The sequence below is a fragment of the Triticum aestivum genome, chromosome 3A, assembly GCF_018294505.1.
Source record: "Triticum aestivum cultivar Chinese Spring chromosome 3A, IWGSC CS RefSeq v2.1, whole genome shotgun sequence".
Classification (NCBI taxonomy): domain Eukaryota; kingdom Viridiplantae; phylum Streptophyta; class Magnoliopsida; order Poales; family Poaceae; genus Triticum; species Triticum aestivum.
Genome location: NC_057800.1, coordinates 525,915,851 through 525,933,822, shown reverse-complemented (window position 1 = coordinate 525,933,822; position 17,972 = coordinate 525,915,851). Strand labels below are relative to the sequence as shown.

General features: G+C 44.1%; 1 protein-coding gene and 1 non-coding gene across 4 annotated transcripts; both read left to right on the top strand.

The window, feature by feature from the left end:
- Positions 1 to 10,174: 10,174 nt before the first annotated feature.
- On the top strand, positions 10,175 to 15,054 carry LOC123062032 (probable acyl-[acyl-carrier-protein]--UDP-N-acetylglucosamine O-acyltransferase, mitochondrial). Of its 3 annotated transcripts, none has more exons than XR_006429471.1 (11): positions 10,175 to 10,376; positions 10,477 to 10,562; positions 10,944 to 11,068; positions 11,717 to 11,825; positions 12,054 to 12,146; positions 12,224 to 12,340; positions 12,425 to 12,508; positions 13,253 to 13,357; positions 14,077 to 14,192; positions 14,279 to 14,401; positions 14,724 to 15,054. XR_006429471.1 is itself a non-coding variant. In XM_044485335.1 (11 exons), exons 1-10 carry the CDS (start codon positions 10,295 to 10,297, stop codon positions 14,396 to 14,398), a joined length of 1,008 nt encoding a protein of 335 aa, XP_044341270.1. In that variant the 5' UTR covers positions 10,176 to 10,294; the 3' UTR covers positions 14,399 to 14,401; positions 14,724 to 15,054. The 3 variants fall into 3 exon arrangements, 2 of the variants coding, with proteins under 2 accessions (XP_044341270.1, XP_044341271.1); XM_044485335.1 differs by having other exon boundaries at positions 10,176 to 10,376; positions 14,106 to 14,192; XM_044485336.1 differs by lacking the exon at positions 14,724 to 15,054 and adding an exon at positions 14,532 to 14,645 and having other exon boundaries at positions 10,176 to 10,376; positions 14,106 to 14,192.
- Positions 15,055 to 15,892: 838 nt separating this feature from the next.
- On the top strand, positions 15,893 to 15,965 carry TRNAV-UAC (transfer RNA valine (anticodon UAC)). Its single transcript has one exon. It is a non-coding gene; the product is annotated as a tRNA-Val (tRNA).
- The last annotated feature ends 2,007 nt before the right edge of the window (positions 15,966 to 17,972 follow it).

The following is a 17,972-nucleotide window of genomic DNA, read 5'->3' as shown; positions in this document are numbered from 1 at the left end:
GGACGACTATATTCGGACATCGGAAGTGTTCTGGGTGATTTCGGAGAAAACCGGAGTGCCGGAGGGTTACCGTAACAACCCCGGGAGAAGTAATGGGCCATATGAGCCTTAGTGGAAAGAGAGAAGGGCAGCCAGGGTGGGCCGCGCGCCTCCTCCCCCTTAGTACGAATTGGACTAGGAGAGGGGGGCGGCGCCCCCCTTTCCTTCTCCCTCCCCACTTCCTTTCCCCCTCCTAGTAGGAGTCCTACTCCTACTAGGAGGAGGACTCCTCCTTGGCGCGCTAATAGGGCCGGGCGGCCTCCTCCCCTTGCTCCTTTATATACGGGGGCAGGGGGCACCCCTAGACACACAAGTTGATCCACGTGATCATTTTCTTAGCCGTGTGCGGTGCCCCCTTCCACCATAATCCTCGATAATATTGTAGCGGTGCTTAGGTGAAGCCCTGCGACGGTAGAACATCAAGATCGTCACCACGCCGTCGTGCTGACGGAACTCTTCCCCGACACTTTGCTGGATCGGAGTCCGGGGATCGTCATCGAGCTGAACGTGTGCTAAAAACTCGGAGGTGCCGTAGTCTCGGTGCTTGATCGGTCGGGTCGTGAAGACGTACGACTACATCAACCGCGTTGTGCTAACGCTTCCGCTGTCGGTCTACAAGGGTACGTAGATCACACTCTCCCCTCTTGTTGCTATGCATCACCATGATCTTGCATGTGCGTAGGAATTTTTTTGAAATTACTACGTTCCCCAACAGAGAGTACTTGTACATAACCATGGAGGCCACACTCACAATGGAGGAAGTTCGCACAACCATAGTGGCTCCAAGAATGGTAATGGAGGAAGCAACGGACAGAACCGTTCCAACCCAGCAACGCCCGCCAAGAAAGATCTAAGCCACGTTACTTGCTACAAGTGCCAGAAGACCGGACATTACGCCAATGAATGTCCTGAAGCTAAGAATGGGAATGGCAATGGAAGCTCTGGGAAGAAGTCCAACCCTTTCAACAGGGGACAAGTAAACCATGTTAACGTGGAGGAGATTGAAGCCCAGCCAGATGCAGTAATAGGTAAGTTTTCGGTTAAGTCATTTTTTGCAGTCGTACTTTTAGATACTGGTGCATCGCATTCATACATATCAAGGGGATTTGTGGATAAGTATAAACTACCCACCAATGTTCTTGGTACACCTATGTTAGTGAGCTCGCCGGGAGCAGAGTATATGGCAAGCCAAGGATGTTCTCAGATACCGTTGACCATAGGTAGGTGCGTTTTTTCCTCAGATCTGATAATTTTGGATTCGCAAGGTTTGGATGTGATTCTGGGTATGGACTGGCTATCAATGTATGGAGGAAACATCGATTGCACCAGTAAGTCTATTTTGCTCACCACCCCAGAAGGAAGAAGGATCAAGTATGTATCCCGGCATGCGCCGATTAGGACTCAAGTAAATTCCTTATCAGGAGTTGTACAGGAGGAAGTACCAGTGGTGAAGGATTTCCCGGATGTATTTCCAGAAGAGTTGCCAGGCATGCCACCGGATAGAGACATTGAGTTTTTTATTGAGCTTTTGCCAGGCACAGGGCCAATATCTAAGAGACCATATAGGATGCCCGCACAGGATTTAGAGGAAATTAAGAAGCAGATTAAGGAGTTACTGGATAAAGGATATATTCGCCCAAGCTCGTCACCTTGGGGATCACCAGTACTTCTAGTGGAGAAGAAGGATGGATCATTAAGGATGGTTGTTGATTATCGAGGATTGAATGAGGTGACGATCAAGAACAAATACCCACTGCCGATGATCAATGACTTGTTTGATCAGCTACAAGGAGATAAGGTGTTTTCCAAGATCGATCTGCGATTAGGGTACCACCAGTTGAAGATTCGGGAGCAGGATATACCTAAGACAGCTTTTACCACAAGGTACAGGCTATATGAGTATACCGTTATGTCATTTGGCCTGACTAACGCACCTGCCTATTTCATGAACATGATGAACAAGGTGTTTATGGAGTTTTTAGATAAGTTCGTTGTGGTGTTCATTGATGATATTCTGGTGTACTCGAAGAGTGAAGAGGAGCATACGGAGCATTTGAGTTGGGTACTTGGGAAGCTCAGAGAACATCAGCTATACGCCAAGTTCAGCAAGTGTGAGTTTTGGTTGAAGGAAGTTCGATTCCTTGGACATGTTATATCCGGAGAAGGAATAGCGGTAGACCCCAACAAAGTCGTCACCGTGACAAATTGGGAGGCACCCACGTCCGTTGGAGAGATCCGGAGTTTTCTTGGACTCACAGGATACTACCGGAGGTTCATTCAGAATTTCTCGAAGATTGCAAAGCCTATGACGAAGTTGTTTAAGAAGGACACCAAGTTCAAATGGACTGAGGAATGTGAGGCTAGTTTTCAGGAATTGAAGAAACGTTTGGTTACATCACCAGTGTTGATTCTGCCAGATCAACGCAAAGATTATGAAGTGTATTGCGACGCTTCTCGCGGAGGACTTGGAGCAGTGCTTATGCAGGAAGGAAGAGTTGTTTCATATGCCTCACGACAGCTTAAACCCCATTAGTTGAATTATGCTACCCATGATTTAGAGTTAGCAGTCGTAGTGCATGCGTTGAAGACTTGGAGACATTTTCTCATCGAAAATCATTGTGAGGTATACACGGATCACAAGAGTTTGAAGTATATCTTCACGCAGAAGGAGTTGAATCTCAGGCAGAGGAGATGGTTGGAACTCATAAAGGATTATGACATGAAGTTGCACTATCATCCCGGAAAGGCTAACATAGTAGCCGATGCGTTGAGCCGCAAGAGTCATGTCAATACACTCATGACCAGAGAGTTACCCAAGGAATTAGCAGAAGACCTACGTGAGCTATGTTTGGAGATAGTTCCGAGAGGCTATGTAGCAGCTTTGGAGATTCAGTCTACTTTGATGGATAAGATCAGAGAAGCGGAGAAGACGGACAAGGAGATTGCCGAGATAAAGGAAAGGATGAGCAAAGGAAAGGCTAAAGGATTTCGTGAGGATGAGCACGATACCTTATGGTTCGAGAACCGCGTATATGTACCAAATGATCAGGAGATCAGGAAGATGATTTTGCAGGAGGCCCATGATTCACCATATTCGATTCACCCAAAAAATACCAAGATGTATCTGGATCTGAAGGATAGATTCTGGTGGACCAGAATGAAGAAGGATATTGCGGAGTATGTAGCAGTTTGTGATGTATGTCAGAGAGTGAAGGCGGAGCATCAGAAGCCAGCAAGATTGCTACAACCATTGCCGATACCCGAATGGAAGTGGGATAAGCTGGGCATGGATTTTATCACGGGATTACCTAGGACTCGTTCAGGCTATGACTCGATATGGGTTGTAGTCGATCGTTTGACGAAAGTAGCTCATTTCATCCCAGTGAAGACCACTTACACCAGTGCTAAGTTGGCAAAGATATACATGACCAGGATCGTATGTTTGCATGGAGTTCCGAGGACAATTGTCTCAGATAGAGGAACCCAGTTTACCTCAAAGTTCTGGAATCAGTTGCATGAAATTTTGGGAACCAGGCTAGAGTTCAGTACAACTTTTCACCCGCAGACGGATGGACAGACTAAGAGAGTCAATCAGATTCCGGAGGGCATGTTGAGAGCTTGTGCACTAGATTATGGATCTAGTTGGGACGTTAATTTGCCTTACGCAGAGTTCTCTTACAAAAACAGTTACCAAGCCATCTTGAAGATGGCCCCTTCCGAAGCATTGTATGGAAGGAGGTGCAGAACACCGTTGTTGTGGGATGAAGTTGGAGACCGACAGTTGTTTGGACCAGATTTGATTAAAGAGTCTGAAAAGAAGGTTAAACTAATTCGCGATAGACTCAAGGTAGCCTAGTCCAGGCAGAAGAGCTATGCGGATTCTAAATGCAAGGAGATAGTTTACGAAGTTGGAGAGTGTATCTTCGTGTATCACCACTTCGAGGAGTTAAGCACTTTGGAGTTAAGGGAAAGTTAGCACCACGTTTTGTGGGACCATACAAAGTTTTGGAACGTATGGGAGAAGTTGCTTACAAGTTGGAATTGCCCGAAGGATTGTCAGGAGTTCACGATGTGTTCCACGTTTCTCAGTTGAAGAAGTGCCACGCAGAGATGGTTGATATCCCTCTGAGAGATACAGTGCCACTGGAAGCGATACAGTTGGATAGCGATTTGACCTACGAGGAAAAGCTAGTCAAGATTCTTGATTTTGCCAGCCGAGTTACACGCAGCAAAATTATCAAGTTTTGCAAGGTTCAGTGGAGCCACCATACTGAAGATGAAGCCACCTGGGAACGCGAGGAAGACTTATCGAAAAATCACCCTCACCTATTTTCTAGCCAACCCGAATCTCGAGGGCGAGATTCATCTTAAGGGGGGTAGGTTTGTAACATCCCAAATTTTCAATTTGAAATGTTGTACATTAGATCATCATTGCATATCATATTTTATTGTATTTTGGCTTGACCCTAGAAATTCTACGCAACTCAAGGACCTACGGAGAGAGTTGGGGATTTCGTTATTTTCATATTTGAGTTTTTCTCGAATTTTGAAAAGAAGATCGTTTGATTTTAATTATTTTATCTTCGAATATTTCTTTTATAAAAATAAAAGAGAGAGGATAAAATGACTTCCTCAAAATAAAGAAATATTGGAGATTTAATGTTAAAATCAAATATGAGTTTTATTCGGATTTTTATCGCTATTTTATTTGAATTAGGAAAAATATACGTTTTTCAAAATTGCATTAGAGTCCCATATAAATGTTCACCTTGTTCAGTAGATTTTTAGAGGACGGGGAAAATTTATTTCAAGATTTTTGAAGTCCGTTTAGTATTTCTTTTATTTGTTTTTCTTCGCAGAATAATTAAAAAAAAGTTACCGACCTACCAGGCCGTGTCCGCCTGGGACACCGATCCGGCCGGCCCTTTAATAGGCGAGGGGCCCGAGCCGCCAAACCCTAGCCAGCCCAGCTACGCACCCCATCGCCGTCGCCAACCCCGTCACCGCCCACCACCGCCCGAAGCCGCCTCGCCGCCGGAGCACGCCGCCGCCGCCTCGCCGCCCGACGCCGCCGCCCCGCCGGAGTACGCCGCCGCAGCCTCGTCGCCCGCCGCCGCCGCCGCCATCTCGTTCCACGAGGTAGCCGCCGTTTTTTATAAAACCGATAGGTTTTATTTCGTAAACCCTAGATCTGTTTTTTCAGATCTGGTTCGTTTTTTCGGTTTAGTTATTTAGCGAACGTTCGTCCGGACGTTCGTTTTAACGAACGGTGAAAACGTTCGTTCGTTAGTCTGTTCATCAGTTTTTCTTTTTCTCAGATTTTTCACGATTATTCTCGATCGCGATTTCTGATCCGATTTTCGTTTTAGTTTATCTTTTCGCTCGTTTATCGGAATCAGACGATTCAAACGCCTAGAGTTTCGTCTCGAAGTCCTCTTTCTGTTTAACCAACTTAAACAAGTTTTTGCCACTGTAAAATTTGACTTTAGTCCGGATTAGTAAACGAAGCTTGTTTCTTTCGCAGTTTGAGTTTCGTTGCTTTGTTTGATTTGATTCTTTTTGCAAACCGAAGTTCTTAAGTTGAACTTTCTGGTTAGATCTTCTTATTTGAGTTTACCCGTGACCCTTTCTTGATTGCTTATTGTATACTTGTTTGATTGCGATAGAGTACCCGGAGTGCGAAGCGTGCTACTACGAGTCTCTAGGTTTTACGGATCATCAGCAAGGCAAGTAACACTTTGATCATACCTCTTTACTACCCATTTTTATTGCATTAGACCAATCCTCAAAAACTTGCATGGTTAGGATCTGAATAAATTGTGGGTTGGGAAGTAGATGAGGTAGAACCTATTCACCTATTTATTATCAAACCCTTGAGAGTTACTTCTACGTTATGCTTATATTGCCATGCTATGCTCGTAGACGTGGATTGGGTTTGAGAGTATCCATGACAGATGTGAGTTGTTAATTGATGGTTAACTTAAGATGGCAACTTTAATGCACATCTGGGTGGATTGAGGCACCTAGGGAACCCAGTGATTGCTTGTATTTTTGGAAATCCCGGGGTACCGTGTGATTCTCCTATGGCCAGGCTCAAAGGGATCATAAGATTATTCATGCTAGAAACTTCCGTGTGCAGCCACATGCCAATATGGGCTCTGGCATAGTTGAGTAAGTTGTGGGAAATCTTTTCATGATGGACTAGCAGATGTAGGGGATTGTAGGTGTACAGGTCTATCTATCGGTTAAGGGGACCTCTTCGGAAAGACTGTGTCTCGGTCATTCGTTTCTCAAACATCATGTAGTGCGAGAAATCCAACGGAGGAGATCGAGTCTTGTGCGGAAAAGTGCACAAACCTCTGCAGAGTGTACAAACTAATCATGGTTAGCCGCGTCCCCGGTTATGGACATCTTGAGTATCTAGTTTTTGAATTATCATGTGAATCTCATCACTCTTAATATAATTTTGATTCAGTTATTAGTTACTTTTAATTGGGATTGAGAGGGGGTTTACCTTCTCAATGTTTTTCAACCAACTTTGTAGTTAAATAAAATATATTCCTTTGCAGTAGGGAAAAATTGGCTTTTCGCAAAACATTAACCATACAGCCTCCACCAGCCATATATGCATATAGTGATAGCATTATTCTGTTCATTACTCTCTTGTGTTACATTGCCAGCATATTCCATGTGCTGACCCGTTTCAGGCTGCAACGTATCATGTTGCAGACTTTTCAAACGACGAGTAAGGAGCCTTAGGTCGTGGTCTTTCACTCAGTGATGCCGTTGGAGTTGATGGGCTCACTTTATCTTCCAAGTCTTCTGTTGTTATCGTATTAGATGGCCTTAAGCCATATTTATTGTAATAAGTTCTCTTTTGAGACATCCGATGTAATAAATGTGTGATTGCTACTCTGTTATAAATCTTCAAATACTGTGCGTGTCAGCATTACCGATCCAGGGATGACACTGATGCACAAAGATCGGACTATTTAGGTCTGGTCGCTACACCTTTATAGGAGTAATACCCCAATAGTAAGAGGAAGAGCATCCCTTATCAAAGAGATCTCAACTCTTCTCAACTTGCCATGCACCTATATGAGCCTTGGAGATTAACCAGAGATTATTTCACCCGCAAAAAACCCAGAGATTATTGATTATATGGGCGTGAACCCATCTATAAACCAACATTCTTGAGTACAGTGAGCAAAGTGAGTAGACGAGACAAGTTCAACGCCCCTCTACATTCTACACTTTTGGTATGCATATTTTGGTCTGCTGTGGGTCCACTCCTTGTGTTAAAAAGACCCAAAAGTTCTGTTTTGGGGTTTTAGCTAGAGAAAAATTCACTCTACGTCACTAAATTTGAGCCGGGTGACACATTTGAACCACTACTTCAAAATACCCGAAATACGGTTCAAGTACTTACGCTAGGGGTTCACTTTGATCCATGTATACGATTTTGTGTATGTATTTGCTGACTTGGCCGAGTCAGCGGCCGCCATCTCACTTTAACCGCCACCTGGTCATGCCTTCGGTGAATACTAGTCCGTCCAGGTTTTTTTTTTTGCAAAAACAGCATGACCATTAAACCAGCCCCGGTCCAACTCGGCGCCTCCTGCTCAACTCGGTGCCGCCCCCGGTCCTCCTTGTTCCGCCGCCTGGAGTGCAACAGAAGCAAGAAGGCAGCAGGCATCATAAATGGCACGCACGAGGCAGATACGCTCCTCCTCCCTCAGTCTTCCTCCTCTCTCTCTACCCGTGTTTGCGCCATTAAGGGACCCAGCGTCAGTCAGGCTGGTCATAGTGGAGAGTAACTTAGACTAGTAACATACATATGTTACTAGTCTATGTTACTACCTTCATAGTGGGTAGTGTCATAGGTGTGGTAACATAGTTGCCTTCATTTATTACTTTGTAGACTCATTATGCATTGGAAACCGCTATGTGATGGTAACATATTATGTTACTCTATTTGCCTCTCTCCTCATTAACTACTTGCCACATCACCAATTTTGCTTATGTGGCATCTATGTTACTACCTATGTTACTCCCACTATGGCCAGCCTCAGAGCTCCATCGGGTGACTAGCGGCCGGAGCCCGGACGGCCCTGCCTGCCATTACTCCCTCCAGTGCGCGCCTAGGTCGGCAAAGCAGGCTGTGCGAGCGAGCCATCACTGCGTTCCACTGCTGCTCGCTCCTCCTCCTTGGCGTCTTCCATTCCACCTAATGTGCTGTGCCTCTTGCTCACGGCCCCGCCTCCGCCTGCCAGAGGAAGCGTCGTCTCTCAGGACAGACACGCTCGCCCAGCCACGTCATCGTCGTCCGCGAAATTCGATCTCCCACCCACCTCTCCATCTCCCACCTCACCGTCGCAAACCAAAGCGAACAACTGCTCGATTGCTTAGCAAGGCAGCCATGGGTTTCCTCCACCTGTTCGCCTCCCACGCGGTGTTCCTCTTCCTCTCCTCCTCGTTGGTGTTTCTTCATGGCACCGCCGCGGATCAGGAGGAGGCTCTGCGGACCTACATTGTCCAGCTGCACCCACGCGGATCTTCGAGCACGACTGGCACCTCGCCTTCATCGTCAAATCCTTGCCTTCCTCAGTGGAGCAAGATGCAAAGCGCCAGTGGAAGCCGTCGTCAAGGCTGTTGTACTCTTACCACACCGTGTTCGACGGCTTTGCGGCGCGGCTCACGGTCGGCGAAGCGGCAGCTCTGCGGGCGCTGCAGGGCGTCGCGTCGGTGCGCGAGGACCGCCGGGTCGAGCTGCACACCACGTACTCGTACCGGTTCCTCAGCCTTAACGTGTGCCCGACCGAGGCGTGGGCACGCGCGCGGTATGGCCGCGGTGTGGTCGTCGGGGTGCTCGACACTGGCGTGTGGCCGGAGAGCCCAAGCTTCGACGACCGCGGGATGCCGCCGGTGCCGGATCGGTGGCCGGGCGTGTGCTAGACCGGGGAGCGGTTCAATGCGACGAACTGCAACTAGAAGCTCGTCGGCGTGCGGTTCTACTCCAAGGCCACCGCGCCAACTACCCGACAGACCCGTTGGACGCCGCAGCGCGCGCGGGAGTACGCTTCGCCGCGGGACGCGCACGGGCACGGGACTAACATGGCGTCGACGGCCGTGGGGGCCGCTGTGGCCGGAGCCAGTGTTCTCGGCGCCGGGGCTGGGGAGGCGCGCGGCGTGGCTTCCGGCGCACACGTCGCCGCGTACAAGGTCTGCTGGTTCAACGGATGCTTCAGCTCCGATATCCTCGCCGGGATGCAAAAAAACCCCTTGGATGGACTAGTATTCACCGAAGGCACGACCAGGTGGCGGTCAAAGCGAGCTGGCGGCCAAGTCAGCAAATACGTATATAAAATCATATACATGAACCAAAGTGAACCCCTAGCGCAACTATTTGGACCGTAGTTTGGGTATTTTGAAATAGTGGTACTAATGTGTCATCAGGCTCAAGTTTAGTGACCTAAGTGAATTTTTTCTCTTTTAGCTATGTTTTTTTCATAGTAATATGTGTCTCATTTATATCATAAGGACCATGGTACAACTCACGCATATATCGACGTGGGAAAACTGAAAAGAAAGTCGAAAGATAGTCTTTGCACAAATGAACACTAGCTAAGAAGTAAAATTACAAAAAAGAATGAACAATCCTCCGAGCTTTACACCGACATTCGTCATCTGCCTCTGGCACCACCACAACGGTCATCAAAGAAAAAAAAATGACAAATCACCTCCACGCCTAAGCTCGATGCGGCTCCATTACTGATATATAGTTTTGTAGACATCTAAAGTGGCTCGCCAAAAATGAGATTATTGCGTTGAACGAAAGGCAAAACCCCATACGGCTAAGACGTCCGCGAGCCGCCTTTTCTTTTCTTCGGAGGAAAGAAAAGCGAACCGTGTACACAGTCAAATCGTACGATTCTTTAGCTATATGTTTTGGTCGAGATGATCCTGGAGCTCCAAGGTCGTGTACATAACCTGAGCAAACTACGGTATGTGTAATAAGTTCAAAAAGAAAAGAAAAAGAGACTACGGTATGTGTAAATTGCGGCAAAGATCGGCTGCTGTCGCCGAAGAGCAGGCCGCGGGACTGCCGCGTGTGTCTTGGCAGCGGGCGTGCGGCTGCGGCTGTACCGCTGGAATGCTGACGCTGATAGACGCACACAGGCAGCATCGGAGCAGCGGGTACCCGTAACCCTGGCTGACCTCATTCACAGCGGTCCACCTGCCCCTTTCCCCCTCCATGGCCGCCGCCGCCGCCTCTCGCGCCGCCGGCCGCCTCCTTTCCCCCCGTCTCCTCATCGCCTCGCGCCATCTCCAAGCAAGTACGCGCGCTCTCCCCCTCTTCTCATCGTATCCTAACTAATCTCCATTAGCGTCACCCTCACTCATGCGGGATTGCCTCCCATGCCCGGCGGCCCGCAGGTGCCTCGGAGGGATCGGCGAGGGATGCGTCCACGAGCTTCATCCACCCCGCCGCCGTCGTCCACCCCGACGCCGCCATCGGCCAGGTGAAGACTCCCGCCTGCGCTCCATACACGCACACGGCACACACACGCACTCACCGATCGCTCCCTCCCATCTCTCGCAGCTTTTGCTTCGGGGATGGCTGACTGAGTTTCTGGATACTCGTAGTGGTGCACGCATTACTTACTTCAGTATTACTCTCCGACCATCCCACCCATGGAGCCGGCGTGCCTGGGCTGTTGGATCTGGCCCATGCGGCACTCGTGTTTACCTGTGCCTTCTGAATTCAGTGCTCCATAATTACTTTCTGTTTCTGTGGAAATATGCTGCCCTCTGGGATCTTCAGGCTGTTGGCATGCATTCTCTAGTTTGGAGTTGTATGGTAGAAAATCAGTGTTTTTTATGTGCTCTGAACTATTTTGTAGGGTGTCACAATAGGCCCATTTTGCACCGTGGGGGCTTCAGCGAGGATCGGTGATGCTTGTCAGTTACATACAGGGAGTCATGTCACGGGACACACCGAGCTAGGAGAAGGATGTGTTGTTCACACGTATGATGACATCTCTCCCTATTTTCTGTTCCGGCTTTTCTCTCTTTTGGTAATACATAAAGGCTTGCATTGTATGATTTGAAAATTCAAATTGGCATGAAACTAGAAATAGACGCGAGAAAGAACCTGTAAGTTTGTTCCAAGATAAAGTACAAGCAAAAGTAAGTTTACGTTGCTGTGGCCATGACTTGAATAACATCACTAGGTGCTGGTGGAGGTCGGTACTGGACTACTGGTACTCTGGTTGTATATTGTTTCAGTAGGGATTCAGAAATACTTCACATCACATCTGCAAACTAAGCATAGCTTAGATGGTTAGGTTTCTTGTGGTGGAACCAGCTCACACCCAATCTCAAGACCTGCCGTCTCTCTGTACTGTTTTTCTCCAAAAGAAAGAGATGTACTTCACATCTCTTTTTAGGTTCTTGATCAGGGTTTATTAGTTTAGAAAAGGAATGTTCTCACCATATGAAGCACTTAGTTTTTTGTCAACAGTTACGCCATAGCCAGCAGCACTCAAGTCTGAAATTTGCAAAGTTCCAGGATAGTCCATGTTGCAAATTCGATGATATGTGAAAATATGACATATCACTATATCAGTAACATACTTTTACCCCTATTCATACTGTGGAATTTAGTTTCTGGCAGTGGTGCTATTCTTGGTGCAGATCTACCTGGACGAACAATTATTGGGGAAAATAATGTAATTGGGAACTATGCTGTGGTTGGTGTTAAGTGCCAAGATCTCAAATATAAGGTTAGCAGTAACTTGACTTTGGTGTAATGATGTCACATAGAGCAGTGTATGATTAGCGTTTCCCGTTCATGCAATCTTATTCAAGACAACTACTTTTGTGCTTATTGTTTGTCAATCATTTTTTTGCTGACACACAAACACTTACATTCAGAATGACGAGCATTTCATTTGGTTACTTGAAATCTTATGCTTTGTGCAGAACATTAACGCCCTTCTCCTCCTGTTCAGCCAGGAGATGAATGCTTTCTACGCATTGGTAACAACAATGAGATCAGAGAGTACTGCTCTATTCACCGATCTTCTAAACCTTGTGACTGCACGGTATTCAGGTTCCCTATGATTCAAATATATTTGCTGAGCTCATTTCTCCCTTTTTACGAGCAAGCATTTTTTTATAGGTTATTGGTGACAATAATCTCATAATGGGGTCCTGCCATGTAGCACATGACTGCAAGATTGGCAGCAATAACATCTTTGCTAATAATACTCTATTTGGTGGCCATGTTATTGTTGAAGTGAGTAATCATTTTACTGTGATAACCTCCACATTTTCTTAGTCGAGAGCCCATTTCTGCATCGTTAAGATTTTATTGTTTCAGGACTGCACTCATACTGCTGGGGCTGTCGTTGTCCATCAATTTTGTCACATTGGATCATTCTCATTTCTAGGCGGAGGCTCTGTGGTATGTTTGGTCTGCAAAGTATAAATATTCATGTGCTTTAGGTGTTCCCTTGTATTGGAATAATTCTTATGGAAAGAGTTCATATCGAGGTCATGTGGTTTAGTTGTTGATCAGTACTCTCTCCATTACCCACGGCCAAATTGTGCTAATAGATAATGCAAATAGTAAATAGAAAACGAGATATGCGAGCTAAAGTCAGAGAATCAGTGTACATGGTACACTTTACCTGATGTTGCTTTTCTAGGCACAGGTGCATGATCATACAAAATTATGAAGTACTCCCTCCGTTCCTAAATATAAGTCTTTTTAGACATTTCAAATGGACAACAACATATGGATGTATGTAGACATATTTTAGAGTGTAGATTCACTCATTTTATTCCGTATGTAGTCACTTGTTGGAATCTCTAGAAAGACTTCTATTTGGGAACGGAGGGAGTATTATTTCTGCATGGAGGCACTCATGTCAAATGTCATTTAGCGTGATACAACCTCATCTATCTGCCAGCAGGGCCTAATCGCTGAGGTGGAAGTGGGGCTCTGTGGATTTCTGGATATTTGATTAGCTCATTGCTTAATTGGAATTGATGCACCTATTCTGCTTTATGTAGAGAGCAACCCTAATAATTAAACGGCCTTAGAACTGTTGTTACCACCACCTTTAAGTTGTAAGCAATTCACAATGTTTAAACTTTGAATATTTTGTCTGTTGATTATGGATTCATTCATTTCTCTTTAAATCAGGTTGCACAAGATGTTCCAAGATACACGATGGTTGCAGGTGATAGAGCAGAGCTTCGTGGTCTGAATCTTGAAGGTCTCAGGCGCAACGGTTTCTCAGACCAAGAGGTTTGCTCATATTACTAAAATTTAGAGCCCTTATTGATATCACCTGCAGTGCTTGTCTTTCGTCGTTTGATACTTGAATCAAAGAGAGTACCTAGAATAGTACTAGTCACTTCTCATCTCCCATTTACTGATATGGGTAAGTGTATAGACATATGATGCCATTTATTGCGAATTCACAGTAAACTATTTCAATGCGTTACTGGGAGGATATTTTTTGTGACATATGCATCATCTGATAATTTCACCCATTAAAACTAGTCATAGATTTTGCTAGTAGTCACGAAGAATTATGATGTGAAAATCATCATTACTAGTACGTCTGTTCTTGAATACTTAGCATATTTACAAGGTCACACATACTAAGCAATCACAATTTAGGTATACATGGTTAGAATGTCCTTCCATAATAATATTTCTAAATAGGAGCAATGAGGCAATGCAAGCAGAGGGCCATGAGTAGAGTTGTATAGGTCATTAGGCCATACATGCATTAGGAAGCGGAGACTATCATGTATTTCTCTACACAGAAATCTTAGTCAAAAGTGCCAAGCATTCATAAACAAAGGGTGTAGGATTTATTTTTTAAACTACCACCATAAGCATGAACTGTCGTTACTTTCTGCACCATTTTCTTAAGGACTCCTGGAGGGTTTGATTTTAGTTCCTAAACACTACTAGCTAAATGTTTGCACTCAAGTAAATTATCTTTCTCTCATAAGATTGTTATGGATTCTTCATAACATCAAAGGTACGGAGCCTAAGGAAAGCATATAGGAAAGTATTTATGCCAGCCAGTAGTTCCCAGAGTAACTTTGAAGACCGACTCGCTGAACTGGTAAGCACGGTTGTTCTTTTTTTCTGTGTTACTTGCATAGTTGCATTTTCTTTCTTCCGTGCATTTATACCATTCCATAATAACAGGAACGGGAAATTGAGCTATTGGAGTCTCCCTCTGTATCCTATATGGTGGAATCTATTCGCACCTCATTTGACCAAGGACGTCGTGGAATTTGCAAATTCAGAAGTTGGAACATCTCATAAGTTGTAAGTTACCAAGCTCATCTGTGCACTGATTGAGTTGCAGGATAGCATCGTTGGGAATATATGAGCTCATTTTATTTCTAGATCTACCAAAGAGATAAGCCAAATCCCTATTAAGCAGAGACTTTTCCAGGAAGGTGGATCACAATTCACAGTGAGCATATTGAAAATGCCCCAGAAGTTGTTTTCTGGCATCACTATATTTCTGGGATCTATATTTGCTGGCTATTATATTGATTTTAGTTTGTTATTTCTGTGCCAATGTTGATTGTATTATCTGCTTTATTGTAAGGCCTAAATTGTTTTTTTTCTTTTCTGTTTGCAGACAGCCCACCTGACTCTATGGAATGCTCAGTTTCAATTCTCGTTGTTCTTCTATACCCGATGCATGGATACACCTTACAGACAGCGAGTGACCTAGTGCCAGTCAATCCAGATGAAACCTGGGTTGTGGACAAGATGATTGTCGCACCGATTATAGGGAAGTTTTTTGTAATACCTATACTAGTTTTCTTGCCTCCTGGATGTACAATCCTTGTACTATAGCTCATAGTTGTAAGCTACAATTCGACATGGCCTTTATTTTGTTCAGAGATGTCTTTGGATCTCAGGCTCGAAGCTGTAAGATCTGGATGCCGTTATTGTGGAGATGCACATAGTCACTGTTTGTATCTGCTGTGAGTTTGTAATTCGGCCTTCTGCACTCGAGTAGTTCACGCTAGTTTTGAAACAAATTCGAACGACCGTCAGAAAGATTCAACCATGTCCATGGTGGAAGGAGTTCAAGTCTTCCAGGGCATGTATGTGTAAGGCAGCCAATGAAGGAATCATTCCCATGCAATCCACCTAGTAATCCAACAAGGGTGCCCGAGAAATCCGTCTGAAGGCTCAGAGCATCGTTAGTAGTTTGTGTTATTCTGTAAGTATACAACTATCCATATAATTAACCAACAACCTATCATATACTCCCCTGTTCCGAATTACTTGTCTTAGATTTGTCTAGATACGGAGGTATCTAGCACTAAAATAAGTCTAGATACATCCATATCTAGACAAATCCAAGACAAGTAATTCGGAACGGAGGGAGTACAACTCTAATGAAACGTGTCTAAATTGTTCGGTAGGAGGTGAGGGAAGCTATAAGTTTGCTCTCCTTTTGCATCTTGAGACTTCGGCCAGGATTATTAGCTTCTCTACTCTTTCTCTCTTTATTTATTTTCTTGCCATATCATTATGTGTCTTATGTGGCTAATTTACTACTAACAACTAGTATTATTATCGAAGTTCAAACAAAAAACTAGTATTATTATGTATAAATGTTGAAGATGCCCCTCTTAAGCCGAAGGGAACAAAGTGTGTAGCATCTTCCGGAACCCTACAATACAAAATGCGATACTTCGAAGGCGATTCTGCGTGGATCGGTGCATGTGAATTCTGGAAAAAGGACAACAAATATGTTAACTTTTAATATAAATCGGTTATTTGTTAACAACAGTTGCTGTGGTGTAGTGGTTATCACGTCAGTCTTACACACTGAAGGTCTCCAGTTCGATCCTGGGCAGCAACAAATTTTGGCTCTTTTTGTATCAACGTATCCCTATTTTTCTCGATCATGGGCGGCAACATTTTCTCCCCTTCTTTTATATCAACGTATCCCTATTTTGTATACTTGGAAAAGAGGCCATTTTTCTCCAATCCAACGAAGCTCATTCCGTACTCCCATGTTCTAAGTTAAATTTGAATCACTCATAGAATACCAAAGAAATAAACCATTGCAACATATAGCATCTTTGTTGTCATCTTTGGATGGCGTGGAGGGATGAGTGAAGCTGTGGTACACGCACTTAGATTCTAGGCATTATAAAAAAGCAATATCCTTTGGTTGGTTATAGAATATTTTGTAGGCAATTGATCACCTGACCAAGTCGTTAAACATTCACACTGACGCACATGAAAATGACCATCTATTTGTCTTCCTTATCTTAGTTCACCAAACAGTTCAGTCTATGTTAACATTCGGGAATCTTTGTAACTTATTCTTCCGTGCTTCTTAGCAACCATATTTTACTTGATATATGTTACTTAACTTCCACTGAGTGATAGCCCTCTACACATATTCTAATTTTTGATAGTGAGTGACTGAGTATAGCAGTTCTGCAATGCAGCTCAAAAAAAGAAAAACAGTTCTGCAATGACCTTTATCACAGTTACATACTCCCACTGTAAACTGTATAACAGTTTTGTAATGACCTGTACAGGCATGCGCCTCTTGGTCCTGGGTGATCTTTGGCTCAACCATAGCACACAGATAATAGGGAGATAATATCCTACTTTTTACGAACTTTGTGAGCTTTGACCCATTTGTGAACCACATTATCAAGTTACCGAAACCATCAAACCAAACATAGTACAGCAAGTTTTTTTTTATAAACTCTCCTCAACCATAGCACACATAGATAATAGGGAGATAATATCCTACTTTTTACGAACTTTGTGAGCTTTGACCCATTTGTGAACCACATTATCAAGTTACCGAAACCATCAAACCAAACATAGTACAGCAAGTTTTTTTTTTATAAACTCTCCTCTGTGCCTGTGCATGCTACCTTAATGTTCACCCGAGTAAATGCGAGAACACATATTAACAAGTAATCCCTTTGTTTATAAATATAAAATGTTTTGGATATTTCAATATGGACTACATACAGACTAAAATGAGTGAAAAATAACAGTATATACATCTGATTCTGAAAAAAAGTTAGAACATCTTACATTTATAAACGGAGGGAGTAGCAAATAGAAGGTAAACAACAAGACATAATGACCTTATCTCATAGCCAAAGATGCTTAAGTAAACAATTCTACATCTATAAAGAACTACATTTATATATATTCTTTTCTTGCTCATTAATGAAATGCAAGTGGCTTTGTATGAAACTCAATGGTGATCCATAATGCTGAATAACCATACTTGTTCAGTTTTTTTTTGCAAGGACCATACTTCTTCAATTGTTAATACAAGTCCACACAAACCTCAAGTCTGGTGCAGTGCTTGCTAAGTGCTAACGTAGACCATGTTGTCTTTGTGCACCCGGGATCACATACTCTCTATTTCTTAGAATGAAGTAAGATTCAAAGCCAACCTTGCCTAGTTTCTTCGTAGCTCTCCGTCGGAGTTGGAGTTGCGTTGTATTCTTGTGGGTGGATGGCGTTCCGCCTTGTGAGTGTAGGGTCGTTGTGCAGCTTTTAGGCTGATGTTTTTCTTTTTCTTTGATCTTCGGATCTTCACCATGTCGTTCTTCCGTTGCTTTCTGCTAAATCTGAATCAAGCCAACAATTTTGCTGGATTTTTCAAAAAAGAAAGTAACATTCAAAGGATGAGACTATAAAAAATAGAAAGTTCAAAACAAACCTGGCATGTAGATAGCAGTGCGTAGAATTGTTGATTTGTAGTCTGTATGCAAAAAAAAAAAACCCTAGAATCGGAGCTAGAAAATAAATTATTTTAGGCCTTTTTTTAAGAAAAGGACCTTGAGTTTTTTTCACAACAACATAATAAGGTGATTTTTTTCAA